The sequence below is a fragment of the Xiphophorus maculatus genome, chromosome 10, assembly GCF_002775205.1.
Source record: "Xiphophorus maculatus strain JP 163 A chromosome 10, X_maculatus-5.0-male, whole genome shotgun sequence".
NCBI classification, from domain to species: Eukaryota; Metazoa; Chordata; class Actinopteri; order Cyprinodontiformes; family Poeciliidae; genus Xiphophorus; species Xiphophorus maculatus.
Window position 1 is genome coordinate 16,268,772 of NC_036452.1, and position 26,774 is coordinate 16,295,545.

A 26,774-nucleotide genomic window follows, 5' to 3' on the forward strand; every position below is an offset into this window, starting at 1 on the left:
CCCAAAACTCTGGAAACTTGTGTCTGAAAGTGTTTTCATGTTTTAAACTCTGGACGATGAGTGATGGAAAGCCTTTCTTCTTTCCTGCTTTAGGATCTGCAGAGGAATCTTGAGGAAGCTCAGGAGAGAATCAGCTCAGATGACGGACTCTCTGGAAGCCCCCTGATGACTCTGCTGTCTGCCGATCCTGGGAGGATGCTGTCCTTGCCCTCTAACTGCCCGACGGATCGCTCGTCCTTCTGGAGTCTGCGTGAGACGATGACGGTGGAGCGCTTCTCTCAGTTGGTGGGAGAGATGTCAGGACACGACTCTTTGCCGCTGCTCAGCTTGTTTATGAAGAAGGTACCGAACGCTTCGCTGCCGGATGGGCACCATGTTGCCATCATTTGTTTTTTTAGGGACAAAGCTGACAAATATCAACCCCCAAAAATTTTACTTTTAGCTTCTTTTTTGTGTTCATGAACTGACTCTGGTGGTGATGTAACACTTAGCTGACACATTGATTAACCCATTTGGATTGGATTTTAATGTCCTTATTTAGGGTAACGTACCCGAGTAAAATTGGCATCCCCCACTTCTTCAAATTAAACCAAATTGGTGTTAAATGTTTCTGCAGTGAAGAAATGAGCTTTTTTGCTTCTATTATTTGAAAGATATTAATCAGTGTTTCCAGAGGTTATCAAAGGTCAACCAGTCAGTCAAAATCAAATAAAATATGTTGCCAGTCAAACTGAACTACATTAGTAATGTTTTGTGCCTTTTAAAAATTTGATTGTGCAATTATAGTTTTTAAGATAAAAAAATAAAAAAATAAAAAAATTCCTGTGGTCACCAGAGATCAACTTCTCCCACACACATGAACAGAATGAAACAAAACTGATATAAATACTTCTTTCCTATGTTTGTGCACAATTGATTGACACAAAATTATTTTTTTGTAAATGTGGACTGGCTGCTTGACATCTGATGAACACTGGAAACATTTATTAATATCTTTAAAATGATAACAGCACAAACTGAAAAAACGTTTGTGGTAGAAGAAGGTGGAAAGGGTGGAGGACTTCACTCTAGTGTAAAAAATACATTTACATTTTTGGTATTTGTTCAACCCTTTTTGAAGCTCAAGCAGACTCTCTGTGTGTGTGCGTGTGTGTGTGTGTGTGTGTGTGTGTGTGTGTGTGTGTGGGTGTGTGTGTCAGGTACACTGTGTGCGGCAGCTCCATCACTTGCCTGAACTGGCTGCTCTTCAGTCGGACCTTCTAAGGGTGTTTCCTCTGACGTCGGCGAGCTCGGCTTCTCAGACCGTCGCGCAGGCTCTACAGCAAATCCCTGCAGGTAAACCAGCATTTCCTCTTTGCCTCGGCAGGTGCAGCAAAATGCAGGAATGCATGTACAAACAGCCTTCTCTCATCATCCTCATCAGGGTTCCAGAAGGTGTTGGTTGAGAGGGTGGACAAATTCATCAGCGTGTGGAACCTGCTCAGAGCCGAGGTGGCAAATAACTGTAAGGGTGCAGCCTTTTACATTTCAGTCTGCAGAGCAACTGCAGCTATTCAAATGTTGTTGCTACACTATAGAATTACTATGTCAATAATATAAGTTATAGTTAGCCTGGTGTAAAAACAGTTTCACAGAAGATCCTGCTAGTTTTCAACAAAGAACTTGCGTATAAAAAAAACCCAACCAGACTTTAGCTGCAGGCTGCTAAATTATCCAGATTAATCCGGATAATTTAGGGTTTATATTTGATAAGGGTTTAATTTAACTGTCTGGTTATCTTCTTGTGTTTGAGGTAAACAGTTTTAAGTCTTCAGTGTTTGCTTTCATAATATTATGGGAATGTTGGGGCTTGGCGTATAATCGGCAATATGATGTGGAAACCTGATGTGGAAACACACTTCCAACATGTTTGTCCTTATTTTCCTAAACTCACAGCTTTGTGAAAATAGAGAAGGTCTTGATGACTACTGAGGTGAAACTAAAAGGTTTAGAGATGAGGGCGTAAACATTTCAACTCTTATTTTAGACCAAATTATGGTGCAGGATTCAGTTTTTAAAATATGTATTTTTTTTTTAACATATTTTGATTTATGTAGAATTTACGGGAATCATGTGATACCAATGATTTTAGAAGAACTTTACTGCATTTTGTATTTGTTTGTTTTCTTGTTAAAAAGTTTACACATTTTATTGTTAAAAAAGCAACACATGTCTAATTTTGTTCACTGAGTTTTCCAATACTTTGTGATAATCTGCATGACTCAAATGTGTCATTTATTTTATTTTCTGCATAGAAAAGTCTGATGAACATTATTTGATAAACAGTAACAAAAAAGTGCTGATGTTCCTGCATTTGCTGGTTCATCTGTGTTTGCATTTGTGCGTTTAGCTGCAGATTTGGGGGCGGACGTAAATCTTTGTGAGAAGGAGCTGACAGAGGAGAGCTCCAGTGAGTATCTGAGGCCAAGCCGACGCGGCCCTGGTTCATGTCTCCAAACTCTGGTTGACTTCCTGTTGGAGACTCACAACTCCCTGGTGAGGGAGGCCAGGAAAATGAGCGGCCAGAAGGACAGGTCAGTTCTGCACCAACAGCAACCTGAGGTCATTTCATTTGGAGGCCCAATGGGATGATTTAGATCACAACGTACTCATATGTTAGAATGGCCCAACCACGTGCTGTGGTGGCGCAGGGGGTCAGCACGCCCCACGTTTGGAGGCCTTAGTCCTTGAAGTGGACGTCGCGGGTTCGTCTCCCGGTCCCGACGACCTTTACCGCATGTCTTCCCCCCTCTCCTCACCCTCCTTCCTGTCTGCCTACTGTACAAAAAAATACGAGCCACTAGCGCCGCAAAAACTCTTCGGAGAAAAAAAGAAAAAAAGAAAAAAAAAAAAAAAAAAAAAAAAAAAAGAATGGCCCAACCAGAGGCAAGACCTAGCGTACTCTCGACATCTGGGGTCGCGCTGTTACTGTTTTTGCGAGGCTCCCAACTGGGGGTTCAAGAATGATACAAATTTGGCCCGTCCATTACAGATTCAGATTTTTATTTTTGTTTGTAATAAGGGTGAAGTTATTACAATGGAAAATGTTAAGTTCAGTACAAAATATTCACTTTTTTTTAATAATCAAGCTTTTATCATAAGTAGAACCAGTCAGAGCAAAGACTTTTGCTGAAAAGCCGACTTTGCCTCCAAAAAAATCAGCTTTTATCTAAACTTGTTAAACTTGGCTAAATATAGGAAGCTTTTTGAAAGAAAGTGACCCAAATTCTGTTCTTGTAACTCAGAATAAATTTGTTCAATCAAGCCCAAGAGAATTAAAAAACTAGATGCCTTGTTTTGTTAAAATTTTGCACATTTAGTTTATTGTTGAGTAACCAAAAAAAAACATTTCATTAGTTTTTTTATTTCCTTGGCCCACGTGACAAAATGTTTGGACACCCCTGCTCTACATGAAGGGATGACTCTAGGAAGTGATGTTTATTTTATTCATGTAGATATTAGATTCATCCATAACATCTGAAACGCTGTTTTCCTGCCTGTCCTGTTATCTTCACAGTGACTACAGCGTTCCACTAGAGAGGATATCTGAGACCCAGCTGACTCTGTGCCACCCTGAGCGAGAGCTGCTGCCGCTCATTTTAGCAAACTGCAACTACACTCTGCAGAAAGGCGGGCAGACGGGCAGCAGCTACGACCTGCGGGTCATCCAAACCCAACTGGCTCGCCGCTTCCTGGCTGGAAAACCGCTCATCCAGGCAGTAAATACTGTATATAGCCTTAATGCAAATTGCAAAACAGTGAACTTTCTGCTAATCTGAATATTTTCTCTCTCTCAATCAGGACACTTCCAGGTACCTTAACAGAAGTTTGCAGGATTTCTCTGTGGTTCTGGCTGAAGTGAGAGAGAAGATTCATCAGGTAAGTTTTATTCACTGACTCATTTTTTACAGCGTTGGTCTTTTTTTCTTTTTCCTGGAACTGAGTAATGCCAGCTGCAGAATGTTTTCAGTAGACTTCCTTGATGGATTTCTGCGAGTTCAGACTGTCGGAGGTCACATTCCCTCCATCTGCTGCTCTCCTCTGTTCTGCTCATAGCCTCTGTGTTTCTGTCACAGGAAGCCCTGAAGGGCTCGGTGAGCAGCGCCACAACTACTGTCCTGCGCTCGTACACTGATGTTTGTGATGCTGTGTTCGTGATTGAGATCGGCCTTCGCTTCCTGGGAAAGGGAGGTGGAGATCCAGAGGGTCAGCTGCTGTCTTACCTCACAGATTCCCTGAAGATGGGTCCGCAGATCTCCAACACTGTCGCCAAGGTATGAACCATCCTCTGTTGCAGCAGAGATATCAGATTTATACTTATTGAAGTTGTCCTGCACTAAATATTCCAAATATTGTTCTGAAAATTAATCCTGTAAAAATGCATTTGACTTTGTCTTCAGATCTTTGTAATATGTAGCCAATAAAATAAACAGCTCATGTTGTGCAAAACTAATTTTCTCCCTACTTAATAATCGGAACATTTGAAATCTATTCCCAAAATGTTTAGAAAGTGTGGAGGATATCTGTTTATATTTGTACATGAACACTTTAAATTTAAGACTGGACATGAAATCAACTCTAGATAAGCACTTTTTAAAGAAAACAATTTTCTACACTTCACTCTACAGAATAGACTCAAGAACATTAAGACTAAAAATAAACAAGTAGTTAGACCTAAAAGTATTCATACTCCTGAAGAATTAGATATAAAACCAAGACGTTTGTTTCTGACTGGGAATGAGACAAATGTCTCTCAAAAGATAATGTTAAAGGAGTATCAACTGAAAAACAATAAGTAATATTTAATTCAAATTAGTTTGATAAAAACAGGATGTCAAAAATTTTTTATGCACTTCACAATAATTAATGAAATAATCTATATTAATTAGAGCAATCAAAAATTCACATTTCTGATTAATTTTAAAGCTTTTGGGGGGAATCTTTCTCCTTCAGGGTCTCGTGGAAAGCAAAGTGAAGCACAGCATCTTCACCTGGCAGCTTCTCAATTCTTGGAAATCAGAGCTCATGCTCAGCAGGAAGCAAGTAAGTCTGAAAAAACCCAGAAAGCTTCAGTTGTACAACCGCTGTGGTAATGCAAGTTTTTAAAATTAGTTTGTAAATTTTGTATAAAAAATTTACAGCTTTTGTGGTTAAAATGTAGGTTTAAAAAGTAAATTGCATTAATAATTTGAAAGCTTCAAGGTTCAGAAATATTAGAAATGAATAAAACTAAATAGATTAAGAAAATTCAAGAAAAGAAACTGTAGAAAGAGAAATTGTATTTATTTGTACTTTTGTAGAACTAATGAAGCAGCCTATTGAAGTTTACTTATTTCTTTAATTAAAATCTTGTAGTGTAGACTGTAGTGTTCTTATTGTTATTACTATTGTTTTAAAAATGTATTTTTCTTTTTTTTCTAAACAGTTTACATTGACAAACAAATAGTATATGCTTTATGATAAAACAGTATTTTTAAAAATAATGGGTGGACCATTATTTGTTTTGATAAATTTATATCTCTCTCATAGACTTAAGGATTGTAAGCCTGTCAGATGGTTTCATCTATAAAAATCGTTTTCACAAAACAATTTCAAAAACCTTGTGAAGTTCTGTGGAAGCACCTAAATGTTTTACTTGTGATTCCAGACAGATCCAAACCACATGGTTTTGGGTTGTAATAACTTTTCTGAATGTTGGTTCCAGGATCCGTTTCAAAAACTGCCTTCAGAGTTCCAGCAGAAGCTGTCGGAGGAGGAGAGGAGAAGGATGAAGGCTTTCTTCACTGTCACAGATGTTGAAACTTTTGCTTTGGAGCTGCATGAAATCCTGCTGCTGAAGACGAGCGGTGCCGTGCCTGAAGAGCGTTACCAGCCTCAGTGGGAGTAAGATAAAACGATTAACATTTCTTCTCCTTCTGTGAAATGTAATTTACAATGTGTGTGTGTTTTTGGTTTTGGGAGGAGGTTGCCACCAAATCATAAAACCATCCCTAAAGAATTTAGAGTTATGATTTTGGTTTACCAGATTTGGGAGGATTTTTTTCAGGAAGTGTGCCTGTTGTCAGTTAAAGATTACCACCATGATCTAAAGGAATCTGGGGAATCCTGACAGCTTTAATCAGAGCAATGTGTGGCAGTCTTAGCTGGCACTCTCCCAGTCCCTCAGGGACTTAGAGCCTTTTGACTTCCAGGATCGGAGCTTGACCCCTCCAGGCAGCCATCTGTCAGCAGAAAGAAGCTTAAATTGTACCCCCTCTACCACGGCTCACTCTTGTTAAAGCAGCAGCTGGGCCGGGGCTCAAAGGGAATGCATGGGGTGAAAACAATAGATCCAGAGCTGACAGTTGTTTTCTCCATGTTCCCCCTCCCTGCTGTTTGCAGCATCAGGTGCACCTTAGAGAGCCATTTGGAGCAGAAAAACCTTCCGCCTCTGCAGGGACTGGAGGAATTACCAGAAGACATCCTGCTGGGGAAAGGAGCTGATGTATGGAGAGCTGCTGTGGAGTTTAAAAGGAGATAGAAAATCTGGAATGAGACGTATTTATTTGTTTTAAATAAGTGGACCTGATTGTGATTACCTTCTCCTTTCCGTTGTGTATATATTTCAGCATCTTTTAATTATTTTTTTTTATCTCTTAATTATGTTCTACAAGGTCAGTTAATAAAATCATAAATAAAAGTTTGTCTCGTGTGATTGTTTGCAAACGCTCAGTTTGAGAAAGTGTTGGTTTAAAAGTCAACCAAACCGTTGGGGAAGACACGCCCCCTATCATCCATACATTAGGTTGACACTTTCCTGCGACCAATCAGATGAAAGAACACGCATACGACGTTTCCGTTTCCACCAATGACAGACGGCGAGGGGGGCGGGGATTTATTCGCGTTGTTACCACAGAGATGATGATAGGCGTTATTTGCTCCACAGTCCACGGAGGACTTTCGCAGTTTATCGGAGGATTGTTTTGGAAATAAAAGTCACGGCCGTGGGGGCACACTGCAGATTATCAGCCATGCCGCCATCCCGTCCGTGAAGTGAGTCTTTCCTCCAGAGGAGAAACGGGTTTGTGTTTGGCTTTACGGCCGTTAGAGGAACAGTTAGCTTGAAACGCTCCCACCAGACTTCATTTAAAAAACACCGTTTTTAGCACTTTTCTAATAAGACATGTTTGCGCTGGTATCATTTTAACTGAATCTCTAGTTCTGAAATCACAATTTTTACGAATGGTTTAAATATTATCATAACCTTACGGCGCATGTACCCTTTTGTGATAACATCTAAATTTGGGTTATGTTAACTTGCGAGTGTTGCGTGTAATTTTGTGTTTGATTCAGAGGTAGGCCAAGCCAAAAGGAAATTAGGCAGGTGCTTAGGATCTCCCAGAAACGTTGATACAGAAGTCAGATTCACAGTTACGTATATTTTTATTCAGTACTTCTTGTACAAAACCAGTTATTGGGTTTATTTGCAGCATTTTCAGGATCTTCCACCATAAAGCTGCAGCCTTTTTAGTAGTCCTAAAGCTTATGAAAAGTTAAAACCTATAATCACAGAAAGTAGTTTTCTTTTTTGTTAAGATATTACCAGGGAACATTAAATAAATCTTTGATAAATGATCTGCTTTATTAGTGGTTAAAGAAATGTGAAGTATTTAACTTGTGATAGCCTCTTTATTCAACCTAAATGTAATGTGTGTTACTGTAGAATATACTAAATCCAGCTGAGAAACAAAATGGCTTTCCATTATTTTTTGATGGCAGACAGTATGGTTGAAGTCTGAAACTGAAATTAGACGTTGTCATATTTCTGATGACAAATGTTACGGAGGTATTAGATGACATAAATTTAAAGACTTATGCTTTAGAAGTGCAGTTCTTAAAATCTGCTGATCAAATCAAATACATTTTTGTTGGAGCAAAACTTTAATGACATTTTATTTTTGTTGTTAACATGAATGAAAATTATAGTTGAATAGCTTGCGTACATCTACCAACAGGAATTATTGAAACTGCATCCTGCAATAGCAGGTAAAAAGATGGTTTGTTGCTGCTAGGAACGTCAGGTAAAGTTTTTTAGAATAAGAATACATAGCAGCAGACTAAAGGAGCATTCAGTTACATAATTTCTATCCTTTCCTCTGCCAGTATTATTATTTGACCTCTAGAAACAAGAACGGAAATTTTCTTAAAGTGTTGTTATATAGATGATGTCAAGTGGCTAATGTGATTAAAGTAATATACTTTATGCTCACTGTATTATATCGTGTGCTGACTTTTGTTTGTTTTGCACTAAATATGACATAGTATAAATGTTGTAATATTAAACATAAAAGAGACTGATGGACAACAAACTTTATTGTCATTTAAAATCTTGGAGTCTTTCAAAGCATCTTAAACATGCTTTTAGTTTTAGGACCTCTTTGCACAGCAGTTTGCAGACATAGAGTATCATAGCATAAATCTGCCGCAGAGTTTGAATTAATCTGCAACACTATTAACTAAATGTTTCTTTACAAAAAAACTGTTCCTGTTATTTAATGGGTCAAAGTTTGTAGTTAATAACTACCAAAAAGTAGCTTTTTAGTAAGTATTATCGGCCTTCAGTGGTAGTACACAATAAATACCTTCAGTTATTTAGGTCGCAAATCAGATTGTAGATTTATAGCTGACACAGTAAACTATTTGAAAACGTAATCAAAGGATTCCATGTTCTTGCAGTGGCTGGGAATTTAGTGAGTGGATTTGTTGTCGGGTGTTGCGGGGGGGACCAACAGGTTGCTGTTCTTCTGTGGTTCAACTCACTGAGTCCTCATGTAAACAACATGTTGAACTGACTTCATCAAACAAGCTGTTAAAATTTAACTCTGAATATTATTTCAGTGCAAGTCAGCAGCAGAAATAGATGATTCTGGAATTGTTGGGTGTTTCAGAGATGAACTACAGTAGACACTAGAGTACTCGTCTTGAATGTCAACAATATAAAAATAAGATAATAAAAAAAATCATAATGGACAACCTTGAACATCCTCTTCACAATATAACTCTGAAGATACTTAGTTGTAATGACCAAAAAAAACCTAATTACCCTTTGGAATTTAAAAACTATTACTCACTTGAACTAAACTGAATATTGATGAAGCAGTTTGCAAACATTTTATTTTGATAAATAAAATTATGCCAGTGTAACAACTGAAAGACACCTAAGCACATTTTGTTTTTAGAAATGATGATCGCTTTTTGAAATACATTTTTCTATTGAGGCTCGTTAAACTCAAGTTATTTATTAACTTGAGTTTAACTAAGCAGTTTAACTTGAGTTTTCTACTGAGCAGTTTATTCACCCAAACAAATTTTTGTTTCTAATTATTATGTTGTTTTTTTTAATTGATTTAAACTTTAGACACAACAGCTTTTTGTCACTTAATGTTTCACACTCTCAAACAAATTTGATCTCATAATTCATCCGTTACATTGTACTTAAACACAACCACCTAAAATCTATATCTGTATAGATCATCTATCTATTTAACTGTGATACAACTGTTGACAATTGCAATGAACTCAAATTTGTCTCACTTTTTTGCTTTCACCACAGAACTTTTGCAGACGCAGAGTATTCATTTTAGTTGCAATAATAGTTGTTTTTATTTACACGCAACAATTTGGAAGGTTACAGACTGGAATCCAGCTGGTCATACGACCTGGCGCAGGAGAATAAAGAGCCTCTAGTGATGAAAAGGTGTGCCACTCCAGTCATCTTCCTAAGTAGATATTCAACACCTACAAGCTCCGATTAGATGGTAGCTAATGGTAACTGTTTCCTTACCTGGTTGATAAGGAAACTGTTTGCCACCTGCTGTCATTAATGCTCATATTTTTGTATTGATGCAGGAGGATTCCCTCTATCACAACAAACACCTATTGGGAAGAAAATTGCAATGAAAACCACCTTCATGATTCTTTCATGAAGTCATCTTGTCTCTCCGCTGTATTAAAAAGACTTAGGAAAAATGAGGAAGTGCTTTGTAGCTAAGACACAAAATGTTTCTGAAATAATAACACTTTGAAATTCAAGTAAAGCTTTTGTAATTTATTTTTCCAAAGGGGCATATTAACTGTTTCCTTGACAACTTTGCGGTGACAACGTTTGGTGCCCCTAAATTTGATCTTAGAGGTCTGAACTAACTAAAAGCTGGACAGAAACTTAAATTCTTGCTCCAACACAGAAACTCAGCCAAAACTCTTTTCACTACTCTGAAGTTTTACTTTTTTGACATTTATGTTCAGCTAGGATTTTGTTACCAAAGCAAAGTAGTAAATATTAAAATGTCACAACTTTTGAACATTACATTTAACTACTGGCAACCTGCTTGATATATAGTGTCTATATCTCTATTGTTTATTATTTAATACCCTCCAAAATGCCTTTCTGCAATGTTTTCCAGATTTTAGAAGCATGCATACGACACGCAGCCCCTCGTCTGTCCCGTCATGTTCTTCTGGAGACGCTGTGGACCTCAGCCTGTTGGGCTCCCGGCTCTCTGTGTCCAAACGGCCCAGCAGCGCATCTCCAGGGAAGCACTTCTCTCGGTCTGTGTCCGTGTCGGTGGCTGCTGATGGCAGAGGGAAGCGCAACACGCTGGTGGGCTTCTGCTAAGAACAGTTTGTTTTTGTTCTTATTGATTCCTCCTGGCCATTCCCAACAAAGCTTCTCTACCCACAGAGCGGCACCAACTCCGGGAGCTGCCGTTCCATCAAGAACCTTAGGCGATCCAACAGCACCACTCAGGTCAACCAGCAGGCCAACCTTAGCTTAAGGTGAAGACACACACACACACACACCCACACACACACACACACACACACACACACACACACACACACACACACACACACACACACACACACACACACACACACACACACACACACACACACACACACACACACACACACACACATTCTGGAGCAGGAGTGTCTATTTTCATTTCAATTTCTCTTATTTCTTTGAGTCAAACCAGTTTTTTTATCATTGACACAGTGGAGTGTGATCACAACAGGATGTGCTGATTCATGTCTGCAGAGCCTCAGGCTGAGCCAGCTCCAATCTGCCTCTAAAGCAGGGCTGTCATAATCATTTGGGACATATCAAGATCATGAATGTTCATAAGGGCCTGTTGTGCCCAAATGTATTGATAAAAACCCCTGAACAAACTGTTAAAATATTAATAAATAGCTGTGTCTGCATCTAATAAGTCATTAAAATTAAATATTGAACATCTTTTCCCATTGATCAGTCTCTCCAAGATTTTGCAATTATTTTTGTAATTTTTTTTTTTTTAGTCAAAATCAAATATTATATGGTGCTAACTTAGAAATATTTGCAAGGAATTTTGCAATATTTGCACTTGTGTACGATGTTAAAGGTGACTTTTTGTTACTCGCAATGTTGGTCGCTATAACTTGAGATTGAATAAGGCTGAGGGAGCAATGTCATAAAATTAAGGAATACTGCCCCCTGCAGGTGGGGGTTGGCCTCAAATAAGCCCAGTTGGCTTGACCATGTTGGTGGAAAATTTGCAGTAGACTCACAATTATGCATTCATGTGAAAAATGCAGGGATTTGTTGATTCTACAGGAATTTCCACAATTGCTGGAGGGACTGATTGATGTAATTTGGCATCTGGAGTGTTACAGGTCACATATAAAGCTTTGGCGGGCCAGAATTAGCCCCTGGACCTTGACTTTAACACATGTGCTCTAAAGCAACAAATTGCAAAATTTGAAGGAATCGCTTTGTGTATATATCAGGAGAGAATTTGGACTTTTCAGGTATCACAAACAGTCTGTGAGCTGTGATTGTGTCAGACCCTCAGCTCTGTTGTGGAGCTCTTTAGGCTGAAGCCTGAGCGACAGCTGGCAGCCCTGAAACTTCATCGTTTCAGACAATAGGAGTTGTGCTCCTAAGTTAAAGCGTGGGGAGAAGTCGGGCGTTTGCTGCTGGGGTCTTGGAGGGTTTCCGGGCCTTCTTTGTTCCGTGTTAGAGGGGGGAGGGCCAGGACTTCTCGGGTCAGGTTACCCCCTCTGCCAGAAGCTAGTAAAAAGAGAAGAGTGTGTTCACGTTCACATTCTATTGTCCGGCAGCTGCCAGGAGCCTCCTCCTCTCTCTCTGGTTCAGCTGGAGGAGGGGGCTTTAAATGTAGAGACTCTGAAAATGCCCCCCCGGAGTCCATTGAGTCTCTTTAGGCTCTCGGCGGGTCACTCAACACCCCCTCCCTGCTGCATCTATCCCTTATCGTCCAGCACAAACTGGAGGAATGTGCTGCCTGAATAGTGGAGTCAGATAGCTTTTCACTGAGCCAGCTGGTTGCGCCCCCGCCTCCTCCCAAAGACCCATGAATTCAGTTAAGACAGATTCAGCCAGACTAGGGGGTCACCCTGCATCTGTTCATCGTAGCCCGAGAGGCTCCAGGTCCTCAGGATCAACATATGGACACATTTACTTGGAATCCATCACAGAGTTTCTCCCGAACAGACAGTCAGCTGCAGCACACTAAATTCCAGAAGAACAGAATGGGAGGGGTCCCTTTTATCCAGCTGCCATGACGACAGTTAATCACAAAAAGCTGCTATGATCCAAGCTGTCAGAAAATCTACCAGACGAGCTGCAGTGACTCACATCTAAAGACAAAACCGAAACCCGCGTTGGCCTAAAGCTGCCGTGTCATCCTCTTTAAAGAGTCGCTGAGATTAAATTACATTTGTTCAGCTTCTGGAATAAACGTGTCTGGTTTGTGTGTGTGTGTTTGTTTTTCTTTTTTTTTCAGTCAGGAACAGAGTGGGGACTACCTGACTCTGTTCGACAGCAGCTCCGATGGGCGAAAGAAACTGGCGAGCCTCAGTAAAGCCTCCCCAGAGAGAACCACATGGAACATCCTGGTATTTACAATCAAACACACGCTGGCAGGTCTTACGTTGCCCAGTCAGTTCCACCTTCGTGAACAAAACTAGTTTATGGTGTCAAAATAAAAGATGTTGCCAGCTGTTTTGCAGCTATGCAATGCAAACAAAATGCTCTTCCATTTAAAGGACGATCAGCCCAGAATCTTCCCGCTGCATGCGAGCTCCCGCAGCACCGGCAGCATGGACTCTCCAACCAGCCTGAAGAAGAAAGAGCCTGGCATCCCTCTGGCTGCCACCTTCACCGCCAACAACAGGTGGGCAACACAAGCACACACAAACAAACACACACACTGCAGCTTGGGTATCAAACTTGCAGTGCTTGGCTGTGGATCTAGGGCTGCTTCTCATGTTTCATAACTGCTGATCATGGCACCCGATAGCGCTGCCTTTAGGAGTGCACTCCCACACAATTACACAGTTTTACTTTTTAAAATAAAAACTTGCAAGTTAAATTTTTTATAGTCAAAACAACCAAGCAACTTTATTTATCCCCAACTCAAGAGTTGACAGAAGAGAAAAAAAGAAAAGAAAATGCAAACAATCTGCATCACAACAAACACTTTCAGTTCAACAAAGACTAAAGCACACTTGTGACATTCTTTAAAAAAAAAAAAAAGCAACCAAAACGAGGCACAAATTGGTTCCCCTTTCTGTTAATACTTCGTATAGCTCTTCTTTCTTCACTAGTACAGAAGAATATGTCTTCTCTAACATTTGACAAAGATGAAGCCAGTAGAGGGATCTTTGTTTTCCTGCTCCCGCCTCTTTAGCTTTCCAAGCTTTTCTCCAAGATTTGTCAGAAGACTGAGATGGAAGATGTTTGATTTCATGTCTCGTCAAATCATTCTTTGCTCGTTTGGATCATCATCTTGGTTGGACATTCACTGGAGCTTTTTTCTTGGAGTGTGTATCAAAGTTATTTGTTGTGAATTGATGCCCATATAAATGAACGCAGCTGTATTAAAATTTAAAAAAGTAAAAGTCTCATCCAGCCAACAGTTCAGGGTAAACTTCCAACATTGTTTTACCCAGCTCCAGAGGGAAAGCCTCTCAAACAACCAGTTTGCATCTTTCACCTGGTGAGTTTGTCTCCCTTACCGTCCTGAGCTCTGCTTGTCAAGGCAAAATCTTTGTCCTTGTCCACCCTTGCAGTTGGTGGCTAACATAAATGAATCGTGTTTATGCCGCGGTGAAACAAAGTCCTGGATTACAGTTTACCAGTGGATGAAGTGGAAGTATTTTAAATCAATATTCCTTGAATTATAGCTAAATTTAGTTGTTTATCTTTTTTTCAGGAGCAACAAAGGAGCTGTGGGCAACTCGGTCACCACCATTTTACACAACAACTACTCTGAGAAGCCTCTCACACCGAAGAGCTCAAACCAGAAGCCCTCCTTCAAGTACGTCTCAGTTCTGCTTTTGTGGAAACAACAGATTTTTCATTTTAAAAACAAGAAACGAAAGCGTGTGGCTTTCAGATTTCTCTTGACTTACAGATGCTTTCTTGTCTTTCTTTCAGCAACATCCTAAAGGCCACGGCGAACGACGAGGTGCAGCTAGAGAACGGTTCTGTCACAAAGTCTCAGAAGAATTTCTCTTCCTCGTCCTCCACCTCCAACAACAGATCTCCGGTGTCTGCTCAGCGCTGCAGCCCGGTCCCGCCGCGGAGGAGGGAAGTCACAGAGCAGGAGGCGGAAAGGTCAGTCCCGTCTGTGGGAACGTTTTCCTGCAGGTGCTCTGACGTGTGGCTCACAGCTTTTATGTGTTGTCTACGTGAAGGTTTATCCAGCAGGTGAACCAAGCCGCGGTCGCTATCCAGCGCTGGTACAGACGTCTCAGCAGGAGGAAGCAGGGCCACCAGGTGGCCCTTGAGCAAATCCTCGCCAATAAAAGAAAGGTCTTTATTAGTCCTTCTGTGGTCTTAGCAGTGTTTCTCTTCTCGTTGCATTAAAACACTTTTTTATCTGCAGGAGTGGGAGGAGAAGAAAAAGGAAGGTGATCATCTGCAGCAGCACAGGAGAGGGGAAGAAAGGAAGCGGATTCGTGAGGAGAAAGCTCGACTTGCTCGTCTCGCTGCCATTCAGGTGCAAACCTTTACTGCACCGATTCACTTCGGCTGATTTCAACGTGATAAAACTTCAGTTAAGGGGGAGTTTTTCCAGCATTAAGCATTTTATGAGACAGACTAAAAAAGTAGCACATAATGTGAGGTGGAAGAAAAATAATACTTATTACATTATATAAAAGTGCATTGAAGTTTATGCTTGTTACATGACAGAATGTGAAAAAGGTGTATACATTTTTTTTCAATGTTACAGTTCGGCAGCTACACACAATTATCACTAATATGACAAATTTGAAGAACTTTCTTGTTTTTAATTGATTGCAAATACGCTGCAAAGATGCAAAACACTACCAAGTGTTTTTGGTCTAGTTTCTAGTGAAAATAAATTAGTAAACTTGAAATAACTTGCAAGTAACTTCAGCAAAATATAGGAACTTGTTTTAAGTCAATAATTCCTCAATATTTATAAATAAGTATTAGAGACAAGTGAAATAACAAGTCAGTGGAACATTTTAACTTATAATATGGGAAAATGTCTTGTTCTACCAGCAGATTATTTGACTTAGATTTTCATCAATAGTCAGGAATTATTTTCTTAAAACAAGCTCACATTTCTTGCTGAAAAGTTATTTGGAAGTTAGCTTTATCTTATTTCAAATGTACTGTACTAACATATTTGCACTAGAAACTAGACCAAAAATACTTTGCAAGTAATATTTTGCGTTTTTGCAGTGTGTTTGTGTAGATCACTGACGGTAAATATAAAACAGATTTTATTATGATGCCTAGATAACACGTGCTTAATTACAAGTATTTCTTAATTGTTGAATTTGATCAAGGAATTACGTTTACAACCCCGTCTTTTGTCTCCCTCTGGTGGTGCGCTACAGGAGCTGCAGCAGAAAAGAGCACAGCGAACTTCAGAGGTGCAGCAAGCAGCAGAGTCAGAGCTGGAAAACCTGTGGGGGCAAACGGGGGCTGTGGGACGAAAGAAGCAGCCCAAGATTTCCATCGCCAACAAAAGCCCAACCTCACCGAACAACAACAGTTCCCCGATGTCGCCCACCGACACCAAGACTAAGAACACAGGTCTGTAGGTCCTGGCTGTCACTCCTTGTGTTTTTAAATAATTCATCCTTATTTAGGCATAGATTTTTGCCGTTGCATTAAAATGGTTGATTGGTTACGTGTTTCAACAGACTCCAATTTAAACATCCCAGCTGATTTTGCAGAGCTGAGTTTCAGAGCCATTTCTCCAGCTTTATCCAGTAACAAAGGGTCCCAGTGCTCTCAGGTGAGTTTTTTTTTTTTTTTCCCCCCATCTTCTTTTCTCATAAACCATCTGGACCTCCAGGTCTTTAATTGTTCCATCCTGAGTGGGAAAACTCAGCACAGATAATAAGGATCATTCTTCTTGCTCTGCTTCAACTGAAAACATCTGATGTTGTTTATTTAAGGATAACTATAGCCCAGGGGTGTCAAACTCCAGTCCTCAACTTTTAGATGTGCCTCTGCTGCACCACACCTGAATAGAATAATTAGGTCATTAAGGCTCTGGAGAACTGATCTACACAAGGAGGAGGTAATTAAGCCATTTCATTCCAGCGTTTTGTACCTGTGGCACATCTAAAAACTGCAGGACTGGAGTTTGACACCCGTGCTTTAGCCCATGGTCTGTGTATTGTTTTTTGTCTCCCTCTGGTGGTGTCTTACAGGAGCTGCAGCAGAAACCAGCACGCCGGACAGCAGAGGAACAGACATCCGAAGTGGAGCTTGAAAACCAGAGGAAAGCTGGAGCAGGAGGACGGAAGAAACTTCTCAGGATCCCACCGACCAACAACAGTCTAGCCCCACTGAGCAGCAACAACAACCCAAAGTCTCCCACAGACAACAAATCTAAGAACACAGGTGTGACCAGTTGGTTAACGTCAGTGTATTGGTCAAAGCACGTTTGGTTTCAGAGGATTGAAACTGGCTTTGTTTGTTTCTCCAGACTTTAATCTAAATGTTGTAAATGACGGAGCGGATCTTGGGTTCAGAGCAGTTTCCCCCGTTTTCTCACATCACAGAAGTTCCCAGGTAAGGAACGGGATATTTCCTGTTTAGTATTTTCTCATAGTTTTTCTATTTGGTAACATTTTTGAGCTTGTCCGGTACGTGTGTGCTGCAGGACCTCCTGCAGAGGTCAGTGAGTGTGGAGGACCAGCGTCAGGGAGCTCCGTCCAGCCGACCTCAGTCCAAAACCACCCTGAATGAGCTGCTGGACACCCTGAAGCTGTTGGAGGAGGAGCCGGAGAAACTGTCAGAGCCCAGGTGTTATCAGAAGGAGAAGTATGCCTGGATAGATGAGGTCAGTGTTGCTTTTTTATCCACTTTTTTTTTGCTGAAACTGTAACAAATCGACCGGCTCACATCTGAACCTCATCAAAGGATGGGGACTCTCTGACCACGGATAACCTGGAGCGCCACGGCCAGCTGAATCAGCATCCTGTGCTGCCAGACGGGGGCGCTCTGCTCTCTGAGGCCAAGCTGCAGAGCATTATGAGCTTCCTGGATGAGATGGAGAAGTCAGAGCAGGAGCGGCCACGGTCGGTCACCTCTGGGTCACATAGAGAGGTGGACAATTATTTATTTTCATATTTTTTCATTTAACTAGTAGAGATGATTATAAATTTGTGGCTGCTTTCCTGTATCTTATTCATTCAAAGCTTTAACCTGCCGATATTTCCTTCGGACAATTCCAGTTTCTCATAATGAGAACAGCAGAACCATTTCTATGTGTGATGGAAGTCTCTGTAAAACAGAATTACACCATTTTAAAAGCAGGACTTAATGGTTTGGTATTTTTTAATTGTGTTTAGTGTTTTATACTAGTGATTAGCATGATTAAACAGGACCACTGTGTATTCTTAAATTTATATCTTTACATTTACTCTTCGATTTCATGAAGTCTTCATGTTCCAGGGTCCATGAAGGACGCAGTTTGAAATCTCAAAAGCATAAAACAAGAGAAACTTTGATTCAATTCAAGTTTATTTCACCAAGGAGAGCATGGTGAACAATGCTACACAATAAAAACTAAGCATCTGTAATTTACAAACCTAGTCCTTAGTTTGACCTTTCTAATATTTTGAGCCTTCCTGTTATCTGCTGAAGGGATTTCGCTCCCTCTCTCATCTTGAATAAACTCTAGACATGTTTCACCATAAATAATTTCCTTCCTACATTAGTGAGCTTCCTGATTTCAAAACCTGGCTAATACTGAAAATAACTCACTTTTTGTCTTCTTCAGTCAGTAACTATTAGTTAATCTGGTAGCACTAAGTTGTGGTGTGTTCACTGATTTAAAAAAAAGAAGACCTGATCTTATAATTTCTGCAGTTCATTTGTGTTTTAAACTAGAACTGTAGACCATCGTCTGTTGATCTCATTGTTGATGTTTGTTGTTGTTGTTCCCAGGCCGTCTTGTCTGAGGAGGAGCTGGTCGGCATCGATCACGTGTCGGCCACCGCTGCTGAAGTCAGCAGCTCCATGATGAGGATCAAACTGGAGCTGGAGGAGAAGAAACGTACCGTCAACATGCTGCAGGCTGCATTGGTGTGGAAGCCGACAATGCACGAACTTTTTTTCTACTCCTGCTAGTTTACACACTTACATCTTCGGATGTGTTTTTTTTGGGGGGGGGGGTTTACCACTGCAGGCTCAACAGAGGGAGCTGACAGTAAGACATGTGAAGGAGACAGAGAAAGAGCTGAGCAGAAACTTCCAGCTGCAGAAGGAACAATATGAAGCCACCATCCAGAGACACCTGACCTTCATAGACCAGGTGAGCACCAAACTTAAGAAAAACAACCTAACAAACAAACAAAAAAACACCTGCTGTTTTACTGTTTGATCTGAGGTTTTCTGTCTGTCCTTAGCTGATCAATGATAAAAAAGCTCTGAGTGAGCGCTGTGAAGGCGTGGTGGCTGAGCTGAAGCAGGTGGACCAGAAGTACACTAAGAAGATTGCACATATGCAGCAGCAGCATGAAATGGTGAGTGAGACTCAGAGGTGTTTCCACTGCAAGCCATTCTGTGCTCTGCCTCTTCCGCTGACTGTAACCTGCTTTCTTGTGGTTCTGCTTCTGTTTAAGACTCTCCTCTCATCCCTTGTGCCTTTCTTCCCTTCCCCTCTCTTCTTTCTTGTGGGTTTACCTGTTCTTTTTCACCTTGTAGGTGTGGCAAATTCTTGGCCCCTTGTGTGAGGTAACAGGATTTTCTTCTCTGAATCTGTGGAACTTTTGGCTCATGCCTGTTTTTTTTTTTTTTTTTTTTTTTTTTCCATTCATTTCTCATGTCATCAATATGTCTGACATCACTTCTCATGGACAGTCTGCCTGCATGTGAGTCCTATGAGTGACTTCTTAAAATTAATCACATTCATGCTTTCCAGTTTATTTTCTTTTTGCCGTTGTTTCCTCTCAGATACCTCACTTCCTGTCTTACTAACATCATTCCTGCCTTCGTGTCTTTGTTAGACTCAGATTTTATTTCTCTGGTTAGTTACTCTGACGCCTCGTTTCTGCAGGAGATTAAAAAGTTAAAGGACCTGATGAGCGCCACGGAAAAGATCCGCAGAGAGAAATGGATCGATGAGAAAACCAAAAAGATCAAAGAGATCACAATCAAAGGTAGAGTCGATTGAAAAGAAAACCTGAGATTAAATGTTTCACGTTAGAAGTTCTTTAAAACAAATAACCGTTTTGCCTAAAGTCAACATTGTTCACATTAGTTTAGCCAGTGGTTATGACATAGAAGTAAGAGAAGCACAAACCATTTGTATCCAGAATGAAACTGTCTTGATTTTTGCCTTTCTTCTTGGTCATTTGTTGTTTCTTGCTGCCAATAAAAAAAAAACTTACTACAGTTCCTCTTAGAAGCATGTTTTTCCTATCGAGTCTCATCAAGTGTGGAGTAAATATCAGGAATTTCTATTGACCATAAACCTCTCTCCTCTTCTCCTTCGTCCCCTGTCAGGGCTGGAGCCGGAGATCCAGAAGCTCATTTCAAAGCACAAACAGGAGCTGAAGAAGCTGCGGACGTTGCACGAAGCGGAGCTGCTGCAGGCCGACGAGCGAGCGGCTCAGAGATACGTGCGGCAGAGTGAGGAGCTGCGACAGCAGCTGGAGACGGAGAAGGAGGAGCAGTGTCAGAGGGAGAGGGAGCTGGCCAAGCAGAGGTGAGTGACGTCATCACATCACTTTTGGTAAACTATTCAGTAAAATATCTCGCTGTAAAATGGGCATGGCTGTCGCTGGTTCTCAACGCACCACATAGTTTTCCTTTCTTTCATTCATGAATGGTGGTTTGTTATTGAAATGAAAGTTTGGCAGCTTGTTTCACGCCGCACTGACTTTGGGTTTGAATCTGATGTCAGGTATGAGAAGCAGCTTCAGGAGGAGGAGCTGTCTCTGCAGCAGCAGAGGAGGCGGCTCTACAAAGAAGTAGCCGATGAGAAGGAAAGGCTGGCCGAGCTGGCCGCCAGGTGAGGCCGCAGGTCGTCCACAGCAGCATCGCAGGCTAAAGTAAAAACACTAAATCTTACCCAGTATTTTTGATCTAGTTTCCAGTGCAAATACCTTAGGACATTTGAAGTAAGACAAAATCAACCTACAAGTAACTTTTCAGCAAGACATAGGAGCTTATTTTAAGTCAATAACTCCTTAATATTTATTTTAGAAAGTACTAGTTAGTTGCAGCCCTGCTTGCCTCACTTTCATATCAAATTAAAGTCTTAAAGATATTTAAAGTTACAGTAACAACATAGGATATGTGACACATTCAGGGTTAGTTCTTGACAGTAATCTGTTCCTGAAGAGATGCTCCTTCTCTGAGCTGTCTGTGTTTGGCTGCAGGCAGCGAGGCGAGCTGGAGGAGCTGCGGCGGCAGCTGGAGGAGAACAGCTCGCTGGCTGGTCGAGCCCTCAGAGAGGAGATGGATAGGAGCCGGGAGGAGCAGGAGAGGAGGCACCAGGTGAGGACGGAGGGAGCCTGATTCTCATCTGCATCACGACGTCTGAGGAGCGCAGACGCTCACGGGGGGTGTTTGTGTTTCAGATGGAGATGAAGATACTGCAGGAACGTTTGGATGTTGAGAAGCAGACGTGGGAAGAAAACTACAAGAAGAAAGAGGTGAATGTCTGCAAATGTTTAATCTCAGCCTATTTTCTGAAAATAGATGTTCTCCTAGCACTATGAAAAAATGGCGACTTAAATACAAGATTTCTGAACAGCTTCCTTTCTGCAGCTACTGTTTTATCCTGTCTGACCTGAGGCTGAGTCTGTGCTTCTCCTGCTTCTCCTCTGCAGGAAGCCTGGATGCTGAGCCATGAGCGCGAGCTGAAGGAAGAGCTGCGGCGAGAACGAGACAAAGAGATCCAGATCGCCATCTGGACTCTGGAGGAGGAGACGAGCAAGGACAAGGAGGAGTGTGAGCGGGCTGCAGACAACAAGTGTGTGATGAAGATCTGTTACAAAAACCTTTATTTTTGCATTTTATAAGCGATATTTTGCTGTTCTTACAGTTAGACTTAAAGCATTCAGATATTTTAGCATGTGCAACATATTTGTAACAAAAGACACACTGCAAAATCTCACCAAGTATTTTTTGTCTAGTTTAGAGTACAAATATCTTACTACACTTGAAATAAGAAAAAAATAAGTTACAAGTAACTTTCAGCAAGATGTAGAGGCTTGTTTTAAGTAAATAATTCCTTAATATTGATGAAAAAGTCCTAGTTCCATTGGCAGATTATTTAACTTATTACAAGACCGTTTTCTTGTGTTATAAGTTAATTTATCTGCCAATGGAACTGGTACTTTTTTCCATCAATATTAGGGAATTATTTACTTAAAACAAGCCTCTACATCTTGCTGAAAAGTTACTCTTAAGTTAGTTTGTCTTATTTCAAGTGTAGTAAGATATTTGCACTAGAAACCAGACCAGAATTACTTGGTAAGGTTTTGTAGTGCATAATATTACTGGGGTTTTGTTTGTCTTTGTGCTAGTAAGGAGCCAAATCAATTCAGTTAAAGCTTCTAATATTGAATTTTTAGCATGGCAGGATACAGAGACTTCATGTAAAAGCAAATAAAATGCTGCTTTTCCATCCTATAATTGCGTTTTGCAAATTAACTGTACAACCTGAAAGAAAAATCATTTTTTTCAAACTTTTTATTTATTTTCCTAGAATTGTCTTACACAAACATATACAAAGGTTCAACCTGGCATTTTGCCTCTTTTTTTTTTTACACATTTATACAGCGCTCCATTTTAAACATTAGACTTAGTTCTGTTTAGTTCTGAATCTGGCCTAAGTCTTCTGGAAACTACAAATGTAAGAAATAAAAATGTAAGAAATAAAAAACAAAGGCAAACATCAGAATTATGTTTCCCTCAAATAAACTGCAGCTCCAGAGAAAAGCTAAAATGCTTACAATTAAACTAACAAGAATAAATACAGAAAATAAAAATAACTAAGAAATAAACTGAGAAGTTAGTCACCTGGATCATCATCTTTTTAACGCTGTCTTCTTTCAGGATAAGGCGCCTGAAGGAGAAGTATGATGCCGAGCTGAGGGAGCTGGAGCGCTCAGAGAGGGCCGCCGTGGAGAAACAGCAGGAGGCGAGGAAGCAGCAGGTGGAGGCGCAGGGAGAGCTGATCCGACTGCAGGCCTCGCTCAGACAGAAAGAACAGGAGGTCCAAGACGTCACGCAGACCAGAGACAAGCTGGCCGAGGAGCGCCGCAGCCTGGCCGAAGTGATACGGCAGGAGTTCGCAGACCGCCTGGTGATGACGGAGGAAGAGAACCGCAGGCTGAAAGTGGAGGTGTCAGAGGTCAGAGCGAGGCTGCGGTTGGAGCTGGAGAGGATCACCCGCGAGAAGGAGGAGGAGCTGGCCGAAGTCCACCAACGGTGAGATGATGATATCATTATTGTTATTAACATTGATATTTAATTTAGTCGCGACAGTGCATTATAGTTAAGTATACTAAAGGGCTGTTTTTAATTATGTGTCCCTAGAGAGATGTTAGAGTTGTCCTAAAAACTGAATACGAAGATCAAAACATGCAACACTGCAACAAGTTTAAAAAAATCACCTTTAAAAGTAGAGATGGCTCTGAAAATGTGGAGAAAATAACAAAAAACTCTTGTGAGAAAGTCATAAAATTTTATGACTTTCTTATCGCCGTGTTTGCTTCAAAAAAGATTGTGATGGTTTCAGAAATGTAAAATTATCTTGTGACCGGGTAGTTTAGCCAGTGCAGGTTCATAATAAAGAGTGTTTTTATGAAGTTAAACCTAGTTTAAAGGTTTTGTACTCCAAAGACAGATCTCTGTGCAACACCTGCAGTTACTTTCTCTGTTCGTCCACACAGCGGCACACCAGCTATAAACATAGATAACTTCCCTGGTGAAGTAGAGTCACTACGTGTTGCAGTGCTAACATGATCCAAGTTTTGCGTCATATGGAAAGTTTCCATGTCTACTCTGCAGAATCCATTTGCAGGGTGGGGCATGTTGGACTGACGCCCTATGAGTCACTGTGTTTTTATGACAATAAAAAACTGCCTTCAATGTGTTTTCAAACCAACAGGCAAAATCCGTCCATAAACAAGAACTTCACCCTTTTTCCTATTTTGAGCAGATAAACTGGGCTGCATGCAGTTACCAGCAGAGGGCAGTATATTCTGCTCTATAAAGAAACATACTGTATATATAATGCTGAGAATAGTTTTGGGAAATAATTTTTTAAAAATGTTGTTAGACAATTAAAAAAGATACGAATCGGTTCATTCTGTGTTTATAACAAAAATTAAACATCTACTTCATATTCTGACTTCTCAGCAGCGACATGCAGATTCTCTGGTTCATTCGGTTTGAAAGTTAAACGGTTCAGTTATTGATGCCAGGTCCTGACTAGTTTAACTAAATGTCTGTTTTAGAGCAAACTCAAACCAGCCACAATGCGTCTTATAAGCTGATTTCAATTAAGATTTGAACCTCTTTGGTGTGAAAAGCAGAAAAATGTGTGGCTCTGGTGGGTTTTTCTCTTTTTTTTTTTCAGAGAAATTTTGCTCATTTTTATTATTATTATTTATTCCTCTGTCTTGGTTTGCCAGGGTAAAGTCGGCCATCTTGAAGAAGGAAGAAACTGTGAATAATCTCCGTAAGCAGTATGAGGTGAGGTACAGTGTTTTATTCTCTCTGAGCCTTGGCTGGTTTTTAAACGCGTCCTGAGTGACTTCCTGTCACAAGTTTCCGGTTTCCTGCTCTGCATCCATGAAAACACACGGCTCGCTCTCACAAACCAAGCAGCTCCCCACGTCACGTTTACTATGGAAACACACTTTCTAATCCTCAGTCTGTTTGATTGGCAATTTTAAAAAAACCCAAAAAACTAAAGTTGTAAAAAAACAAATGTTGATTGTTTAAACTTGCAGTGCTTATAATTTTTGCTGGTCTGTTGATTCATAAAAAATGCTCTAATTTCTGCTTTTTTCTTTCTTTTTTTTTTTTTTTACCTTTAAGCTTAAATATAAAAAAATAATAATGTAACAATCTGATTCATTTATCAGGAAGCGTGACTTTTTGTCACAACTTTTGGTGACTCTTATGTCTGACTGATGACAGTCAGGCCCGTCAGAACAGATCTGCAGCTTTAACTTCCTCTGTGCTCTGCTGCTGCAGAAATGAACAGAGCTGCAGGTTTTATGAGAAACTGGATTAGCAGGATAACATTTCTTGATGATATGTCAAGAAATAGCATCCCAAAGGCAAGAGTCTTCTTGACTCTTTTTGACTCGGCTCTTCTTGACTCGGCTCGTCCTCTGCTTTGCTCTGATAGGCTGCTGTGAAGAGGGCGGACCACCTGGAGGCTCTGTGGGAGCAGCAGAGGAAGCATCTGTTGGAGAAGTGACTGACAGGAGCATCTGGTCCATCCCCACCCTCTTTCAGCTGGTGGAGGTATTTTCTACCTGCAAGACTGAACCTGTGGAAGGCTTAAAATGTGACCTACCTCATTGTAAAAAAAAAAAAAAAGAAGGCAAAATGTCCTGGATTTCTCTGTAAGCGCCTCCTTTACCCCAGGCCCCCCAGGGTATAAAAGAGGGTGTTGTTTTGCCTTCATTTATCTGCCACGGACCAGGTGGCTCTAGATCAAAGTGCTGTACACGGACTTTCCTCATAGACTCTTCTCAGTCGTTCCTGAGCAGGAATGTTCACGTTCCCTACGGGGACGGACCAGAGAAGACTTCCAGATTGTTCCCGGAGCCTGCTGGTGTGCAGCCGGACCCAGCAGGGGCCCTTCCCATCAGCGTCACGTCAAGCATGAGCTCTATGCCTGAAACGAGTCGAGTAATCACTGATTCGTGTTTTTAATCGTCATTTCACCACCCCCTCCCCCCGAAGGCGAAGTGCTAATTACAGAGCTTTAACCAAGCGGGCCTGGGTGCAGCTCTGTTTTGGGTTTAATGAAACTGTTTGCAGACTGAAACTAGAAGGATGCAGGACGTTAGTAAAGAGAGCAGTGAGGCGCTTGGGCAAAAACAAGTGGGGAAGAATGTCTGAGGTTGGATGATTGCAGAGCGGTTCTGAGGGTTTCTGAATGTGGAAAAGTGGAAGACAAGGAACTGGTGAGGGGGGATGTAGGGAAGAAGGAATGCCAGAGAGAATGAGTAGAGGATTAGGAAAGCAGAGCTGCGACAGAGCAGGGTGGGTTGGTTGGATCTGAGCGGGAGCAGCACATGTTGATCCTGAAGCTCCACTGTGACAAAATACAACCGGCTCCACAGAGGAACAGAACCGGCTCCGCGCCTTACTGGGTCGGGGAATCGGTTTGAATTATTCCCCATTTCTTTCTCGCAGGAAATCTGCGTTGATTCGATTCCAGTAAGTGAGTCCTATTGTTTAGGTCCAACAGTATGTGTGAGAGAGAAAACGACCCGATGGGAAAGTCCAAAAGTCTCCAAATCACAATATTTATTCATTATTTTACCGTTATTTATTGCTGCACTCGTGCTGCGGTGTCGCTGCTCCACAGAATCATCTTGTTAAACACGTCAAATTATCCTCTTTTTTTTTTTTATTACTTTTTTCTGAAAATGTCTTTCAAATTGTTCCATTTTGTAAAAGTTTATTCAGATTTTAATTTTAGGGAACTTGATGGAACAACATTATGCGAAATATTTTGCTGTTGTAGAACAGAGGCTGGGTCTGTATCGGTGGATCGGAGGGCTAACCGTTTCACCTGGTTGCTTCCAGAGACCCACTGGTTCAGGTAGTTGGTCTGAAGCAGCTCTGCTCCAGTAGGGAAGCAGAGTGGGCAGAAGTTTCTCACACTTTCCCGACCCTCGGAGTGTGACGAGTTCACCACTACTCCTCTCGTTGTTCCAGCTAAGTCGTCCCAATTTAGTCGCTTTGTTTTCCTTTGTCTGACATCTTTCTACATCTGTAAACATTTCTGGCCGAACGTAGATCTCCTGAATGTTTTAGTTTATTTCCAATTCTTGTTTTGGTGTTTTTCACAGCGGTTGATTTAAAGAAAACAAAACTGTGACTTGAACGATGACTGATGACTGATCTGCAGAAAGAGAATAAAAAGCAAACGGTTTGGAATCACAGTTTGTTCCTCGTCTCTGTTCACTTTTAAAAACAATTCTTTGCTTGT

General features: G+C 40.9%; 2 protein-coding genes across 4 annotated transcripts in view; both read left to right on the forward strand.

Annotated features, from left to right (window-relative positions):
* LOC102232823 (E3 ubiquitin-protein ligase rnf213-beta) overlaps positions 1 to 6,712 on the forward strand; it is a 38,638-nt gene extending 31,926 nt beyond the window's left edge. Inside the window, exons 56-65 of the mRNA XM_005805409.3 lie at positions 94 to 342; positions 1,200 to 1,335; positions 1,424 to 1,504; positions 2,390 to 2,573; positions 3,557 to 3,758; positions 3,841 to 3,918; positions 4,116 to 4,313; positions 4,993 to 5,082; positions 5,744 to 5,922; positions 6,421 to 6,712. Of these exons, the coding sequence (XP_005805466.2) occupies positions 94 to 342; positions 1,200 to 1,335; positions 1,424 to 1,504; positions 2,390 to 2,573; positions 3,557 to 3,758; positions 3,841 to 3,918; positions 4,116 to 4,313; positions 4,993 to 5,082; positions 5,744 to 5,922; positions 6,421 to 6,559 (1,536 nt within the window). The 3' untranslated portion in view covers positions 6,560 to 6,712. The remainder of the gene's footprint in view (positions 1 to 93; positions 343 to 1,199; positions 1,336 to 1,423; positions 1,505 to 2,389; positions 2,574 to 3,556; positions 3,759 to 3,840; positions 3,919 to 4,115; positions 4,314 to 4,992; positions 5,083 to 5,743; positions 5,923 to 6,420) is intronic.
* Positions 6,713 to 6,924: 212 nt separating this feature from the next.
* On the forward strand, positions 6,925 to 26,727 carry cep131 (centrosomal protein 131). Of its 3 annotated transcripts, none has more exons than XM_023341553.1 (28): positions 6,925 to 7,099; positions 10,482 to 10,678; positions 10,760 to 10,854; positions 12,864 to 12,975; positions 13,126 to 13,253; positions 14,295 to 14,399; positions 14,519 to 14,698; positions 14,779 to 14,896; positions 14,970 to 15,083; positions 15,955 to 16,153; positions 16,264 to 16,358; positions 16,780 to 16,972; positions 17,058 to 17,143; positions 17,235 to 17,414; positions 17,495 to 17,680; positions 18,524 to 18,661; positions 18,765 to 18,890; positions 18,985 to 19,101; positions 19,283 to 19,312; positions 19,635 to 19,737; positions 20,084 to 20,285; positions 20,484 to 20,591; positions 20,962 to 21,079; positions 21,163 to 21,237; positions 21,415 to 21,557; positions 22,646 to 23,020; positions 24,229 to 24,289; positions 24,954 to 26,727. In XM_023341553.1, exons 2-28 carry the CDS (start codon positions 10,493 to 10,495, stop codon positions 25,023 to 25,025), a joined length of 3,645 nt encoding a protein of 1,214 aa, XP_023197321.1. In that variant the 5' UTR covers positions 6,925 to 7,099; positions 10,482 to 10,492; the 3' UTR covers positions 25,026 to 26,727. The 3 variants fall into 3 exon arrangements, with proteins under 3 accessions (XP_023197321.1, XP_023197320.1, XP_005805465.1); XM_023341552.1 differs by having other exon boundaries at positions 6,925 to 7,071; XM_005805408.3 differs by lacking the exon at positions 19,283 to 19,312 and having other exon boundaries at positions 6,925 to 7,071.
* Positions 26,728 to 26,774: the final 47 nt, after the last annotated feature.